This window comes from Triturus cristatus, chromosome 9 (assembly GCF_964204655.1).
Source record: "Triturus cristatus chromosome 9, aTriCri1.1, whole genome shotgun sequence".
Classification (NCBI taxonomy): Eukaryota; Metazoa; Chordata; class Amphibia; order Caudata; family Salamandridae; genus Triturus; species Triturus cristatus.
In genome coordinates, this window is record NC_140592.1 from 877,711,593 (window position 1) to 877,728,657 (window position 17,065).

At 43.1% G+C, this 17,065-nt stretch overlaps 1 protein-coding gene across 3 annotated transcripts in view; it reads left to right on the forward strand.

Moving 5' to 3' along the window:
- WARS1 (tryptophanyl-tRNA synthetase 1) overlaps positions 1–17,065 on the forward strand; it is a 105,432-nt gene that overhangs the window by 49,676 nt on the left and 38,691 nt on the right. For all 3 annotated transcript variants that reach the window (XM_085626358.1, XM_085626359.1, XM_085626360.1), the window contains 2 exons: positions 6,635–6,845; positions 8,085–8,193. In XM_085626358.1, coding sequence (XP_085482484.1) covers positions 6,635–6,845; positions 8,085–8,193 — 320 coding nt within the window. The remainder of the gene's footprint in view (positions 1–6,634; positions 6,846–8,084; positions 8,194–17,065) is intronic.

A 17,065-nucleotide genomic window follows, 5' to 3' on the forward strand; every position in this document is an offset into this window, starting at 1 on the left:
TACATTGTATTTGCCCCTTCAGAAAGAACTAAAAAAGAGTCTTTCACTTATCTTTTCTTTTGTTTTGAATGGCACTTAGTTTGTGGTTGCGAAGCTGTATTTTCAGTGTTTATATGTGTAAACTTGTGATGGATATTTTCCTTTCGGTGGGGTTTTATCATTTATTATAAGTTTAAACCAAAAACCAGATAGCCTATGTATGTAGTTCTATCCCCTTGCTGTTACCTCCTTGCAAGTTACTGTTTGATCACTAGGATTTGCTGGCACAGCTGACAACCTAGGTGGTGTTTGTTGTCTACTGTGAGTATTGTCTTTTGATTTACTTTTGTAACATCACCATAGATATCCTTTCCATGTATATATCCTATATGTGGGTACTTGCGGTCAGTATATGCCTGTTCTTTTTGAGATTTGACTTTCTGTTGTGCAGAACCTCCCGATTGGATCCTCTATCTCTTCTGACTCCCTTTGTAATCTTGGGTGGCTGTGTACCCAATATTCTGTTTGTTTTGTCTGCCATGCCACCAGTCCTTTCCAAAGTTTCCTGGCACAAGATGCCACCTAGAAACAGCAAAGATTTCTCTCAATTCCTCCTTCACTCAGTAAGTGGCGCAAGCCTGGTCAAATTGATGTGGCAACACTGGCTGGGTCGAAAAGCAGGCAAACTATTAGACACTAAGTTGCGACAGAGTGAGGAGCAAATGCCACTAATGGACGTGCTCAATATGGAAAGCAGATTACATGCCCATCTCACAGACATGGTGGTGGTCTGTACTGACTATTATGAAAAATTGTATGATTCTGAGACCTTTGATACAAGCAAGGAAGATAATGACTTGGTTAAAACCTTTGGCCTCCTCTTTGTGTCTGCTGAAGGATAGAAATATCATTTGCGATCTTTCCTTCTCTAATCACAGAGTGAAAATGGTATTCCCACAGAATTTATATGAGACTGAGAAGACGTTCTTAGCAAAAGAGGCTGAAACCACCAGCCCTCTTGGTCCAATATCTAATAATAAAGCTATTAAATTGTTAACTCCTAAGGCGGTTACATGCTTCCTTAGTGAGTCTTCTTGCCAGTTGACAGCTTATGTGTTTTTTTTAATTCATCAGATGCCACCAAAGAACTGAGTAAAGAATGAGAGCTCACTCTAGCTGATAGCAAACCTGGGACTGAAGTAGCAAAGTGACCATATACTGTTTACTATTGTTGCTATTTTTCCCTGAATATTTCTACAGCTATGTTCAATACGAGTATTTACTGTGTCCGGACGTTTATACCCATCTCTTTAATTAAGAATGACTTCTTTATTCTTTTGAATTCATGTGCAATAGATGTTGCTTTGAAGCACACGAACGAAAGAGAAATTGTAATAATGTTAACTAATTGTACAATTAAAATCTTTTCTGTTCCTAAGGAAGGGTAAGACACTGGAATGCTCCAATTACCGCCTCATATACATAAAAAACGTTGGTTTTAGCATATCATTGAGCTATAACTCGTAGGCAAACTTTGTCACAGGGAAATTGTCAAGAAATCGCTTTAAAATGCCGAGGCACCAACTTTTGTAAATGAGAGATTTACTACTAAATAAACCCCTCTCTCCTGATACTGAGAAGGTCTTAGAGCAGTGTGGCGTTCCTTATTTCAGGCTCTTGAGAATGCTGTGATCAGGACTTTATCACTAAGGTTAACTGCCAATATAACGTCCCCCTAGGAGATATTAAATGCAGTGAATTCCTAACACTGCACATCACAATAAACTGAGGTATGCGCCAAGGCTGTTAGTTGTCACCACTTCCCTTTTTTAGGTCGAGCCTTAGCGCAATGCGCATGTGCTGCTCTAAGGATACGGCCTCTTGGAGCTGACCAGCACTTAGCGCATGAGAGAGCAATCTTGTGCTCAAAGTCGTGACATTCCATTGGCCTTTACGTGCGTCTTCCTTAAAAGACAGCACGCAAGTGGGTAAAGGCGGGCGCATGTCCCGCCTTTCCCAGCCAATGTAACCGCCCACGGCCTAAGGCTTGCGGATACGCGCACAGGCCACATCTGTCTTCAATTATAGTGCCCAGAAGTGGGCGCGATAATTGAAAAAAAAATGGGCTGCACGCCCTCCCAAGCGCATGCGCACCACTCGCGGGCTTTCTTCATCCGTTGCCGCCCTCGCCACCCCCGACCCCTTTGCTCTCCGCTTTCTGGCTGAGGATGCATTTTTCATTTGACTCGCATGCTCGGGCTGGCAGGTCCATTCTTATATATGTAAAAGAGATTAAAAACTGATATCAGTGTCAGTTTTGTTGGCTCTCGGCTAGTAGGGCAATAGATGAGTGCGTATAGCACTGGTCTCTGTACTGTCATTTTTCTGACCCCGACTTCAGTCCTTCCTTCTGGTTGAGTGCAGTTTAGCAAAGGCCATTTTTGGGACATGTTCTAAGGTTTTTCTTACTGGTGGAGGCTCCATGAGACTGCATTCCTCTCCTCTGGCGTCATGTTACACGCACAGCGCCAGAGGCATTTATGGGGGTTCCATATGGTTCACCGCCTTACTAGTCACTTAATCATTCATCCTGTCACCAGGTTCAGGATATGTCGTGAGTATAACGTAACCTTAGTGTCACCATTCGATGGAGCGCGTCAATGTTCTTACTCACGGGGAAGGGGGTACAGAGTTACCACTACAATGTTAAAGTCCCCACAATTCCAGAGGGAGTTACCCCGCTTCTTAGAGAGACCGATCTAGGCAGGCAGGGGACAGAGCCATGCAACAGTGCGATCTGCTCAGGATGCATATAACTGAGCGCCTAGACAGAACGCACATTACTGGATACACCCGGGTCCCAGTGCCGCCTTTTGGTCATGAGGGCGCTGCTTACTTGCTTAGTTGCCCGGGTTTTATTTACCCTTTGAGATCCTGCTGGGGTTTGTTCATATGTGGCGCAAGACATTCTTGTTGTGCGCGCCCAAGGGGACTTTTTGCACACTGTCATTTTCAACAAGTGCCCCGGTTGGGTTGCTTCCCTGTGACCCATTCATCAACCCCTCCCCCACCTCAACACCACCACTTTATGCCCACACAAACTTTGTAAGGCAAGTTACGTACGAGGCGGTTTCTGATGCTGCGCATATATACTTTTTGCGCGTGAGCCGTTTGTGCTTCTCGTATGCGCTTCTTTTGTTGTGGGGAGTAAAATGGTTTGCCGTTGGGCCGCCGCGCCTCGAGGGAGGGAATTGATTAGAGGGCAGACTTCCCTGGCAGTGGCCATGGACAAGATCACCGTCAGGTGGTGCTAGCTGACAAGTGTCACACAGCCATCTTTGTATTTTTTTTTATCCAACACCTCTTTGCCCACCGTGGATTGCGGTTGTGTTTTTAGCACTAGGCAAATGGGTTTTAAAAAAATCCCAGTTTAGAGTGTGTTTGGCAGGGTCAGATTGGCCTACAGTGCAAACCGGAGGTCTGGTCTGACAGGTCAGTATGTAGGTCGTTTCTTTGTTGTTGGCGGGCCGGTTTTACGCTGCTGTACAACAGAGCTTAAACACATTGTCAAAGCCAGTAGCTCTGGCAAAACACTTATAAGATCCCAAAGGCGAGACCTATTGGCTATGCCAATGCTTGTTCTAGCCTGGGAAGCGTCCACGGTAGGCCGCATGGACAACAATGTAATACACACAACTAATGGTTCTATCCAAACTTGAAGTCTCCTTTGCCACATTAATGCCCCCTGAAGCCTACATTCTTGCGATTCTTGGGATACATGATCAATTGGGCGTCTTCCTCCAGGTCACACGTAACAAGTAAGCCAAGCTTACGGGTACAGCATGCGGTGAGTTCCTAAGGGCCTAAGTACTTATGAATTCAGATTGCTAGAGAGGATAAAAGAAGACACCTAAGACTTCTGTGTGTTTGATATACCGCCCTAATGGGAAGGGTATGCCTAGGCATGGGTCCCGTGTACACTGTGCCACTGGAACCAAGCTACACCCAACAGACGACCCCCAATCAGGGTAAAACCAGTCCTTGGTTGCTTGTTTTCCGGTTCAGGGAGGACCTGGCCTGGCACTTTAAAAAATAAAAAAGGCTTCTTTTTATTTAACATACAGTCGATCCATCAATATAAACCGACATTAGCAAGTAGATACATTTTGGCAACATTAGGAATAAGAGGTACAGTAGTACAGAGGCATGGAGCAGTTTCTATTCATAGCACCAAATACACGCCATGTTCATTACTCTGTTGTCGTCTCCCTTCTGCCCCCACTTCCATCTAGTTCCTATATTTCTCCCATGGGGTCCAGATATTCTCCCATTTTTGTGGGAGGTCTCTACTTTCGTGTACAACTTTTTAAGCTAGTCTACACCAGTCCAGCTGGCCTGGCACTTTAGACTGGACTGTTCCTACTGGAGCAGAGTCAAGACCGATTTGCATATAGCTGGATCCAAAATGAGGTTGCATGAAGGGGGGGGAAGAAAAACAGTGGACTGGAATGCTAGCGGGGGTAGTTTCCAGAGGTTAGACCAATTGCAAGCATTCCTTCCATCACATTTTTTTGTGTTTGAAAGTGAGTGATGAGTCAACTCCTAGTCTTCTCTGATCTGAATCTGATACTTTTGGAAGCATGTATAGACGACAGCCCGGGGACTATTACCCCAGTGGCCTCAAAGGAGATCATCAGGTGGATTGTTATGTCTTCTTATAGGTATAATCTGAAACTGGTTGACTTGTAAACTGTTTAAGTACTGTGGTGTACTTGTGTATGTGGAAGTACAATGAATATTTCTTCAGGCACATGCGTTTAGCCTGTCAATACAGGAGCTGTCTCCTAAGAGGGCTCTGATTTCTACTAGGGTGCCACATATATGTTCTGTGGTACATCTGAAAAATATGTGGCTCTTTACAAGTAATTACGTTTGTGATGCAGAGAAGTGATTCTTCTGAGCAAATCTTGAAGAGTTATCGATTAGTTCTGAGCTCCCACGCAAAACATGTGGCTTTTCAGGTATTGTTTGGAACTATGCTTTAAAATTTCAAATCAGTTACCATTTTTATTAAACAAAAGATTCAGGGGCCCTTTCCACACACTATTCCCTTAGAAATGATAGTTGCTTTACTTACCTTTTAGCTTATCTTAAAATACTGCTGCACACAAAGCGAGGAAGAAGTGCACTCAGAAATTCAATTCCTGTACACAGTGGAAAACAATTAGAGGGAACATTGTCTCTGCATCGAGTTGGCAGTGACTGGTGACCTGAAGTTATGGGTACTGCTAACCTCTATAGGGAGGCAGGAAGAGGTAGATGATTGACAATGAAGAGACCTCTAGTGAAGAACTGCGCGCTCTGATTGATCCCCACTTTGGCACAGTCACCATTTTAATTTACTCCACTTCACCTGGCCCAAGAAATGTTGATGGACAGTAGGGTTGATGACACTAAATGGGCTAAGGGAACAGAAGTTCCCTCAAATATCCTAAATCCCCAAGCCTGCAGTTGACTTACCAAGGACAACTGGTAGAAGAAAAATCGTGTTTCTTGTGTTATTGGCTGTTACAAAGCTCACACCTTAAGCAGAAACACTGAAGCTTTGGCAAAGAGCGCAAAGGTGCGTATACGCACCTAATTGTCGGTATCTCAGCTGGTTCAAACTCCAGTCCAGGGGCACCTCAAAAAGTTCCAAAAGTCCAGATAAAGGCAAATAACATTGACCAGAAGAGGACGGTTAAGATAGGTGACCTAGTAAAATGGAGGGGGACAACTTGGAAAGGGGCGAGGAGTTGAATAAAGAAATGGAGAACACAAGCGGACTACCAGATATTCTTCCATCTTTGTTAAAAAAAAGTGAATAAATTAATCAAACCCTTCTAAATTGCAGCAGGAAAGAGATTCAGGATAGATACACTTTAAGAAGGTTGGAGGTGAAAGAATCCATCCTCGCTCAGCTACTGTAAACTATGAAGAAAGGGAGACCATGACAAAAATGTCTCATCGAGGCACTGCAAAGTCCTGAGTGCCTTGGTGAAGGCCCAAAAAAGAGTTTAAAAAGCTTCATAAGGTAATGCTAAAGAGAAAAATATCAGGTCGTCACACCCAAAGTAGTCATCGACAATGAACCAAATCCCCCATACTGTTCTGAGACAATCCTCAACTCATAAAAGAGCATAAATTACTCAAACCACTTTTCAATTGATAAACCTAGGTTCTCTCTTCGGCTGTACCGGCAGCCATAGCAACGTTACTAAATCGCGCCTCCAACCCAAAATTCATAGCCTTGTGGAATCTTACTCGCAAGAAGGCCCTCAAAGCTTCAGTGCACTGAAGCCTGACATTCACTCTTCTCAAGAGAAGGGAAGGATGTGATCGCTGAACCTTATTCTTTCACGGAAGAGCACAATGCTCGGTAAACAGATAACAGACAAAGGCAACATATTTATGAATGATCTTCACATGAAAAACCAAAGGAAGGTAACTAGCAGAATAGGTTGACTGCACTTAACCTGCAAACAGATTCCTGTTGTGCCTAGGAGTAAAATGGTCAAAATTGTTTAAAAAAATAAAAAAAAAAAAAAAATGTTTTACCCCTTCTGTTTCTGGCATCATGGTTTAAGATTTGCCTGTTTTTTTTCCCTTTGTTCAGGAGGACGTTGAAGAAGCAGTCAAGCAGCTTTTGGCCTTGAAAGTGGATTATAAAAAGGCCACTGGTCAGGATTACAAACCTGGGTCTCCACCTGTGGACTTAGATCCATCTGGTACCAATGGCCCGGTCACAGATGAGGGGGATGACTTTGTGGATCCATGGACAGTGCAGACTGGCAGCGCCAAAGGTGTAGACTACGACAAACTTATAGGTATCTGTTTTATTTGCAGCCTTAACATTTTTGAAACCATAATGCATTCTTGTGTGTGTGTGTGTTTTGTGTGCTCAAGTGTGCTAAAAATGTGATTGTCCGAAAACACTTCTCCCTGCAATCCATGGGTAAAGAAAGACACGTGGCCTGTAAAAGCATTTGGCTGCACAGCTTTTAAAACTGCTGTAATCCGCCTGAAACTTGCTGACGTGGTCTGATACCGCAAATACGCCTTAAAATGGGGACCTGCGATATCACTGCTTGTATGCCACCCAGTCTGCAACGTTTATATGCATAACGTGACCTTAATACACTGCTGTACTGCTGTTTCATGTTTTCTTTTATTCAATAAAAAGTTAACAACAAAAAATCTGCTATAATCCAAGTTCTTTGTCTGGAACTCTCTGATGCAAGAACCTAAATTCTAGGGCCGCTTGATGGTCTGAGAGTACCAGAATCGACGCAAGGATTTTTCTCTAGTACATTCAAACACCAGGAAGCCTTTCTGACAGTAGGATGTCTTGCAAAAAGTATTTAAATTCATAAACATTCCATTATCTTTATTAAAAACTTGCACAATAGCTCATACTTGCTTTCCCGTTTTCTCAGCCCTTGATGTGCTTTGTGCAGCAGTGCTAATTTGGTGATGGAAATGCTAATTTAGGAAAGGCTATGTTTCATCTTTCATCTCGTTTCAAAATTATCCGCCTCAATATGGTACATTTAGTTGACCTTTTGAAGCAGTGACTTCTTTTCTTTGAGTAACAATTGAAAACCTGATGAAGGATTTTTATTCGCCGTCATAGGAAGATGCTACCAAAGTAATAATCACAGGACATATGCGTTTCTATAGCACATTTCTCCTTTCAGGAAATAGAAAGTGAACATAGTAAGTTCAGACCATAATTATAAGAAAATAAGCTGTAAAGGAACTACAACTGTTTTGTATGGTTGTACTTGCTACCAAGGACATCAGTTGGACTGCATTATCGTTGTTTTATCATATTGTTTGAGTATTGCGAAGTTGTTTATTCCTGAGCTGAGGGTTCCGTGCTAATGCGAAGTCAGTTGCTTCCTGACTGGCAAGCGGGGATCCCTCTCAGGCAGGCTGTTATGAATAAACCTGAAGTCAAACTTCACCCTCGAGTTGGTTGTTTTACTGTACCACAATGATCATATCAGACAAAGAGTGAACACTTTGAGAATAATTATTCCCATAACTGCCCTTATTTTTTTCAGTTCGATTCGGTAGCAGTAAAATTGACAAGGAGTTGGTTGATCGAATTGAGAAGGTAACTGGACAAACACCTCACCACTTTCTCCGCAGAGGGATCTTTTTTTCTCACAGGTGGGTGTTCTCCTGTCACTAAGCGGGTAGGTTTATGACGCCTACTACATATATCAAGAACCAGTGCTTTAAATGGGAAAAAAAAGTGCAGGTACTCATCAATTTGAGCTGTGACATGGGGGGCGTGGCAAGAAGGCGGGGCTAGGGGCGGGACAATGGGCGGGGCTAATGTCACTTTAAAAGGCGCAAGAATTTTTTGGGGTGCGAATAATGACAAACTGCTTCAATCTGTAATATATTGTTGATACCCTTGCATGTATTACAATACTTTTACCATTCCCTTTCAAATATTGCATATGAAATTGCCGGTGCACAAATGGCACATGAATCACATTTATTATGCACAGATTCAGCGACCATGGCCAGATTATAGAAGAAAAGTAGACCATTTTTCTACTGACCAATACTAGTTGACAGATTATTGAATAGGTAGCCATCGGGTTTTCCTTTATCAGAGGCATTGGTCTAATGAAAGTACAGTCTGGAATTCAGTCCACCAAGATAGGTTGCAAAAAATAAAGTTTATTAATTTAACAGGACACAGTTTAGTTAAAGCCCGACATATTCAGCAAATATGAGCTGAAGTACTGGATAAATACAAGAAAACGAAAATGTTGCGGGACTGCATTTGGAAGCTTGGAAATTGGCATTAAAGGTTATAAAAAGATCAGCAGTGTTTGTCATTCATCAAAAAAGCGTCCACATAGCTTCAAAAGGAGACTTTTCTCCCCCCTGGTTGCGTGAACGACAAGCTGTCTCATCAGCTGATCTCCTTCCTAGTTGCAACCATGTTTTTAACATATGGTAGTGGTTCAAACCTTTGAATAGGTGGGCCTACACATTTCAAGAACAGAAGAGACGACAGACGATTTGTGGAAAGGCAATTTCTCTTTGGTGTAAGCAGATCATTCATAGAGCTAAAGCTTCTTTCACATTCACTGGTGGATACAGCAATGGTTTCAACAGCTTTCATCAATGGCATAAAATCTAGAGGCATGTAGACAGCTTTGACTTCCTTGTACTCTCTAAATCCCCTGATACTATCGACCACATTTACTCTCAAGATTTGACAGAGCTGCCTCACATCCTTGTCACCATATTGTATATCCATGCTGCCTTCTGGCCAGTTTTCAGGATAAAGCCATTTTATGTGCTCCATAAACAATTTCAAGTTATCTGCTTTGGGAGTGTCTGTCATTTTAGTGCTGACATGGGACGATTTTGTAGTGGAAAATCTTGTTTTTAGGTTTTCAGCTAAGCTCCTGTAGAATTGACCTGCATTTATCATTGGAAATTTACTCTTTTCATGCAGTTCTACACCCCTGAATTTTAGGCTGCTGCAGGCTTCCATGGCTTCCTCAGTGTATGGACCAGGGGTGGTAACCATTGATTCAAAGACCCTGACTGCCCTTGTTAGCAATTTTTCAGCATCAGGAAGAGTTGTATCATTGCGCTGAAGCTGGCGTGAAAAGTCACTCAGTTCTGCTAGAGCGTCCAACATGACACCAACATTCTTTACAAATGAGCAAGAGGTCAGAATATTGTTAAGGCCAGTATATTTTGCTCTATCTCTGGCATCACGTTTTTGGTCAGCAGCAGCTTTTGAGAAATGCTGGTGTAGTGATGAAAAGCTCTGCCAAACAGCCTTTACGCTCCTTTCACTGGAAGCAACCCAGCGAATGGAAAGAATCCGTCCAATTACAAGAAAATGCTGCTCAATTTCCTTTGCACACTGCCTCAGTTCCCTTTGATTTTTAGGTGAAGCATGGTACAAAGAATACAGTTTGTCAAAGAAAATCTGAAAGTGATTTATGCCTGAAATTTCTTTCATAACATCTCCCACAGCTAGCTCCAACCGATGATTGCTACAGTGCCACCCAAATAATCCTGGATAGCGAATCTGAAGCTGTGTTGCAACTCCAGCCTGCTTCCCAAGCATAACTGATGCACCATCACAGGCAAAGGCGATCAAACACTCTCGAAGAAAGTCCTCATGAAAGCCATGCTTGTGTAGACACTCAGTCACAGCAGTGATAATATCATTAGCTGTGGTGCCATCAAGTTCAATTAAGTCAAAAAAAAAAGTACGCACATCAGAATCATTTGCGACCGCAGCACGTAAGCAAAGGACAAGCACAGATTTTCCACTAAATGTGGTGGATTCGTCAATTAACAAGCATATTTTACGTTTTTTTTTCTAATATGTCCTGTACCAGTTTTTTCCTCATGCCTGAAGCTATATGGTCTAAAATGTCAGCACATGAATTGTTACTGTGTAGAACACGGCCCATATTTAATCCATTCAGCTGTTGCACATCAACATCAAGTGACATATCTACAAATGGCCGCCCATGTTTCCCTATTTTATATGCTGTACGAAATACACGGCATGTTGTTTCCTGTTCTGCAATGTGCATTAAATGTGCATGATTTTCCATGCTCTGTCTCAGGGACTCTTGTACAATTTTTTCTGCAGTGACATGAGCTGTTGAAAATGTATGCTCTCTGATTTTTTTCCGTAGGGACATCTGCTGCTTACATTTCTCATTTCCATAATGAGTTACGTTGCAATCGGACCACCCGTGTGCAAATCTTACGCCTTGGGTTTTATTTGCACCCAGTGTTAGCGATCTACATGTTGAGCAGCCTAATTTTTTAATTTCAACAATTAGCCAGCTATATTCTTTACAGAAATATTGCATTTGCTCAATATTTCAGCAGTCCGGTATGTCCCCCTCTTTGAGCTCCTTCGTAGCAGATGTGGTAAAAAGCTGTGTTTTGTCACACAAACAGGACAAATTCTCACTAGATTGAGGCATAGCAGTGTCCACAGTAATATAATCATCTACATTATGATTAGTATTACCACCATCAGATACAGCACATTCAATATCGTCCGCATACTCCGGCTCCATTTGCTTCCTTTTAGTGCCTTGAGAGGCATTATCCTTTTGCAACCACTTCAGCAAACTCATTTTCACTACGTAGACTGAACTAGGATCTGTAGCAACCTGACACCGACAACCTCTCCCTGTCCGCAACGTCTCACAAAGCCCGAGGCAGTTAAACTGAAAGAAAAAAGTGATGGTTTTCAAATGTGAATTTAAAAACATATATGTGGTAATGAAGTAAAAGGAGGGAAAGTATAAACAATTGTGTAGGATCACACAATTTGGAAAAGTGGGGAAGCCCGGATTAATCCCAGATTTTCTGATTTCTGGTCAACTGCGCAATGTGAAACCAGAAAACCTGTGATTAATCCTGGCTTCCCCACTTTCCCAAATTGTGTGATCCTAGGCTAACAAAAATGTAAGTGAGACCCCATGATATTCACTAATACGCTTGTTGGGTACTAATCTAAACACCACTTCTGGTGTAAATTGGAGAGTTGTATAAAGGACAACAACTATAAAAACGGCAAAATACTGAAGACCAAAACAGTGTAGTGCACTCCAGGGGCCATCAAAAAGGCAAATTACACGTCTGTGATTTTTTTAAAGGCCTGTTAGCCCAGATACCAGTCGCTGCTGCCCAAACGTTTTAATTGTACAAACACCTGGCCTGAATAAACGCCATAAAACCAGACCAAATAAAGAAGTATACTTGGGTTGAGGGGTGGTCGCCCCATACAAACCCTCCTGATGATCTGCCCATGGAGAGAGGAGCCGGGCCGGGCCAGCAGTGAGGACCGGAGTGAAACACAGCAGCAGAGGCAGAAACAGCAGGAAAGGAATTTATTAGATTCCTTTCGTTTTGTTCCTGCCTCTACTGGAACGCAGGCTTGATGGGCCCTTTAGAGAGATGTAATGCCGGGCACCGGGGTGAAGTGCTGCAGCTGCCCCTGCATTACAAAAGCACACTAATTTGTTTCAGGCACTGGTGTAACGAAACTTGAGGGGGGCCCCTGTAAAGCGCATGGAGGCCCCCCCCCCCCCCCCCCCCCCCGGCAGCCTAAAAAAAATTAACATCCTAGAAAAAGCAAACCCTTTTAGTGCCCATTGCTTATATCCTTTCAAAACATAGGCAATATGGTTTAAAAAGACCACATTCGTAAACACACAGTCGCTGTACACATTTTGTTTTCCAATTCACCCATCAAGCAGGTATTTCAGTACCTCCAGGCAAGGTAAGCAATGTTGTTCAAGAGAGAGAGGAGAAAACAAAAGTATCCCTTTACTGGCAAATACTGTAAAGTGGCGCCAATGTGTTTAGGTGTAAATAAATCAATCTGGCCACCTTGCAACCACTCTGTCTTGCTTTAATTAGTTATTTATTTTTCACATTTGGAATGTTTTATTTCTCTCCACCCCGAGGCTGCACTTGTGTCAGAAAAAGACAACGTTTCCAGCAAAAATGTTTTACTTTTTTGGATCCATTTCACAGGGGAGCAAATAAACGAAAGAAATGTCTCGGTTTTCACTAACTGAGGAGCAAGACAGAAAGAGAGGGAAGACTCGGAGGCTTAGAGCTTACCTCTCTCGTGAGAAGTGCAGGCACTCTCCCTCTCAAAATAAAGGGCAAAGTGGACCTTGGCTGCTAGCTTTAAACTGGTGCACTTTAATTGAGAATTGACTAATTGGCAATCGTGTGCTGACAGGACAGTGGCAATAACACCTGGCTGCTGGTATCTACTAATGACTTGCTATAGGTGGAACCTTGTGGGGAGGAATTTTAGGCAGAGAAGCCAGATTGTGCACATCGGTTGCAAGAGAAACTTTGAGCATGAGAGGAAAAGTGGGCATAGAGGGCCACGAGATGCCGCAGAGAGGCGTGGTTAGTGTCGGCAATGTCAACAAGTTATTCGTTCGGTAAATAAAAGCCATTGCAATGATAAAAAATATGGTTACATATCAAACGATTTAAAAATATTAAAATCATCAAATTAATCAAAGATCATTCAATAAATACAAAATGAAAGCATCAAATAAAATCCCAGGTGAAGTGGTTTATCCCGCACCGCTGTGCACCTTTAACTGAAGAGTATTTTAATTTCTTGCCCCTTGTGGTAATAAGATTCAAATTCCCTTTCCGCACGGCAAGCTTCTGTCAGCCCAACATGGGCCCTCGGAAAGGTGGAGGCTGCGTCGTCAAATATTATTCGTGAGGCAGTCAGAGTGCAGGCAGAAACAAAACAAAAAGCGTGCAGGGTACTAACCTATACCGAGGAGTTGATGGAGAGGGTTCCTCCCTGGCGATGGCAATCCCCTTCACGATTCTGCTCTTCTGTGCTGCTGCTGATCCTGTGGCTCTGCTTTCCGTCCTGCTCTGCCGCTGGGAAACTGAAACGGGAAAAGTACAACCAGCCTAAACTGGCCTTTTTAAACGGCTTCCGAAGTTCCGATCCTTCGCGCCAAACAACTACCTGGCGCGGGTGACGTCAGACGTAACCGTTGCTTGGCTGTGCCACGTCACTGCTGCGCCACGGCACACATACAGTCATCAATCATGTGAGCATGTGTCACAGACTAGTGCGAAAATGTGACGCATGCTCACTGTACCAGTGTACCTGAAACGAACGCCGACCTGATTGAATGAGTACCGGTACTCTCCTTTGTAAGGAAAAAGTGCCGGTACTCTTGGGGGTAAAAAAAAGAAGTGCCGGTACTCAGTACCATTTAAAGCACTGTCAAGAACTCAAATTTTATAATTGAGTTCTTTGGGGATTATGATTGTCTGATTATCAGCTGCTTTATATATGCACCGAGTGTGGCCTTATACAAATGTTCTGAATGAAAACCCAGTGCTTTACTCACTGGCCCTGTCCTGCTCCATTTAGGGTGTATGTTTGGCCACATAGGCTGCCTGGGACAGGAGATTGAATGGAAAAGAGCACAAATGTTACCCATGACCAACATTTGGTGAAACCACAACAGAACGCCATGAAGATATTTTAATTGACTCAGTTTCTACATTCAGTCCTCATTACTATCATTTTACTTGAAAAAGTAACTTAAAAGTGTTATTTTCTGTTTTAATTGACATGTTTTTGTCAGACAAGTTATGTGCAATGTTGTCATGTTGCATGTACTTTAAAAATACTTTCACTAAACCGAATACTTTTTGCATATCCCGCTATATTTAATATATTGCTTAAAGTTTTCTGTTTATGTACCTAGCCAAAAGACCCTGGAGTGCTGTATTAAGTCAGAGGCAAAGATAACAGTCGGCAAGTGATAGGAGGCATAATTGGGTTATGAGAGTGCAAAGGGACTGTGTTAGAAGTGGGATTTCGGGTTGGCTGAGGTATGCCCCCAGGCCTTGTAGGAAACACCAATCTAGTCATGGTAAGCTAGATACACACTAAAAGATAACCTATGCTCACCCTCTGGCAGCTTTGCACAGAGCAGTCAGGCTTATTTAAAAGTCAATGTGTAAAGTATTTATGCAACGCTCTCGCACAGTAACACAATGACTGTACCACAAAAAAACTACACACAGGTTTAGAACAAAATTGAGTATTATATTCTGAAGAAAACAAGACAAAAATGTCAAAAATCCAATTTATCGAAATTAGATATTGAATTTTAAAGGAATATGTCGAATAAATCATTTGGAAGCAAGTAGTGCTCAAAGGGTTACTTTAGGTCGTGCTAGACTGAGACAGAGTCAAAGTTCGGGCCGACTGTGATGGAGCGCTGGCCGGCTAAAGGCACCAGTGAGCAAAGTACCTTTTCTGGTCTCAAACTGTAGAATGCATCGATCTTCTCCAAGCAGTGAAGGCGATGTGTCAGTTCTGAAGTCAGGTGCTGGAGTCGAGAGGCGTCGAGTGATGCACCGGATTCTGCAAAGCAGTCGAGGGGAATGTCTATCTTGTCAAGCTGCAGCAGCGTCAACAAGCTATCTGATGTGTAAATCTCTGGAGGCAGAGTGCTAGTTCCGAGGCGATGCGCCGATTTTTACTCCTGCAACCAGGTCAATGTGCCAGTTCTGCTACATGCAGACAGGGGATGCGTTGAAATCCATGTTGAAAGTATCTGGACCACTTCCAGTGAGCCAGGTACAGAAGATGGGGTTTGATACTTTGATATCCATGGGTCTCAAGCAACAGGGGGCAAGCCCTTGGAGATCTCTTCGAGTGAAGGCAGAGTCCAGCTCTCCCTCAGCAGCGTCAGAGAGCAGCAGGGCAACAAACAGAAGAAAAGGCATTCCAGATGAGCAGCCCTGTTGTGCCCTTTAAGCAACACAGCAGATCTTCTGGCAGAGCTTAGTTATAAGTCCAGTTGTGTTTGATTTTTATGGGGTCAAATACCCAGTACTTATACTCCAAAGTGACTTTGCTGTGAGGGTTACTTCAAAGCAGCTCTCTGAAGTGTACAAGTATCCCTTTGAACCCAGTCCTGTCTGCCATGGGGTAATTAGCCCTTTGTGTGGGACACAGGACCCTGCCTATTCAGGTGTGTCAGCTCTCCCTCCCTCTTCCTCCCTAGGAAGAGCTATCAGAATGTAGATGAATGCAGATGAGTTCTCTGTCACACCCACCCTTGCTGTGTTTGTGGCTGTATTAGAGGGAATGCACAAGTGTAGTTGTTACACATCCCAGATGCGTATTAGAGACCGGATGCAAGGCACACAAAGCAGTAAGAGCAGAGGAATGTCCACTTTTTAGTAGTGGCATTTCTAAAATAGTATTGTTAAATTCAACTTTACCAATTAAGAAGATTTATCATTACCAGTCCGAAAATATGAAACCTGATTAAGCTACTCCTTTTTAATCACGAATTACAGCTTTAAACATGTTTTAAGGAATTCCCAATGCTAGCCTTTGAGATGAGTAGGCCTCACAATAGTGAAAAACAAATTTAACGTTTTGTCACTTCCAGGACATGTAAAACCTCATCACATCTCCTACCTTTTAGTTGCACAGCACCCTGCGCTCTGGGCTACCTAGGGCCTACCTTAGGGGTGACATATGTGTAATAAAAGGGGAGTTTAAGCCTTGGCAAGTGGTTTTAAATGCCAAGTCGAAGTGGCAGTAAACTGCACACATAGGCCTTGCAGTGTCAGGCCTGAGACTGGTGTGAAAGGATACGTGTGTGGGTGGCACAATATGTGCTGCAGGCCCACTAGTAGCATTTAGGTTACAGGCCAGGGGTATATGGTATACCACTTTTCAAGGGTCTTAGAAGTAAACTAATTATGTCAATTGGGTATACACCTATGCACCATGTTTAGGGCAGAAGTATGTGAACTTTAGCTTTGGTCAGCAGTGGTAAAGTGTTCAGAGCCCTAAAGCCAACAAAAAGAGGTCAGAAGAGGGTGGTGTGTGCGAACAGGGGCTGCCCCAGGCGCTGGCAACGAATTTGGGGAAAATGGAACACGTTTAGAGGCAATATCTGTGAACCCCCGGTGGCGGACTCAGAGTCCGAGCTGAGTGACTGAAACCGAAGTCGTGCCATTCTCGCGGCCTGGGGAGGGACGTGCTGTGGGATGGATGGGAGGGCGGGGGGAGGCGGGGGGTGGCTAACACAGGAGGGGTGTGTAGGGATACTGATTTTTGTGGCTTGTCTGGAAAGAACACTATGCTAATAATGGTACTGCATTGGAATATTATGTAATGATGAAAGGTGCAATTTTGTGTTTTGGTATGTGTTAAAGTGTTTTAAAAAAAAAAAAAAAAAAAAGAGGTCAGAAAAAGAGGAGGAAGGCAAAAGGTTTGGGGTGCCCCTTCAGAGCGGGACATTATCCAGCAATCTGTTAATTCGTCATTATGTAGCCTTCTTTAAAAAGGTGCTTCTATAGCTCTTTACCAAATTGGCACAATGTTGGGCATTCTGATTCATGCAGGGATGTTGTTCCAGATCCTGTGTACAAAGACTAAGAAGACCGGTTGCCTTGTTTGCTTTTTGGTTTTTTTTGGCACTCAGTCTCCAGC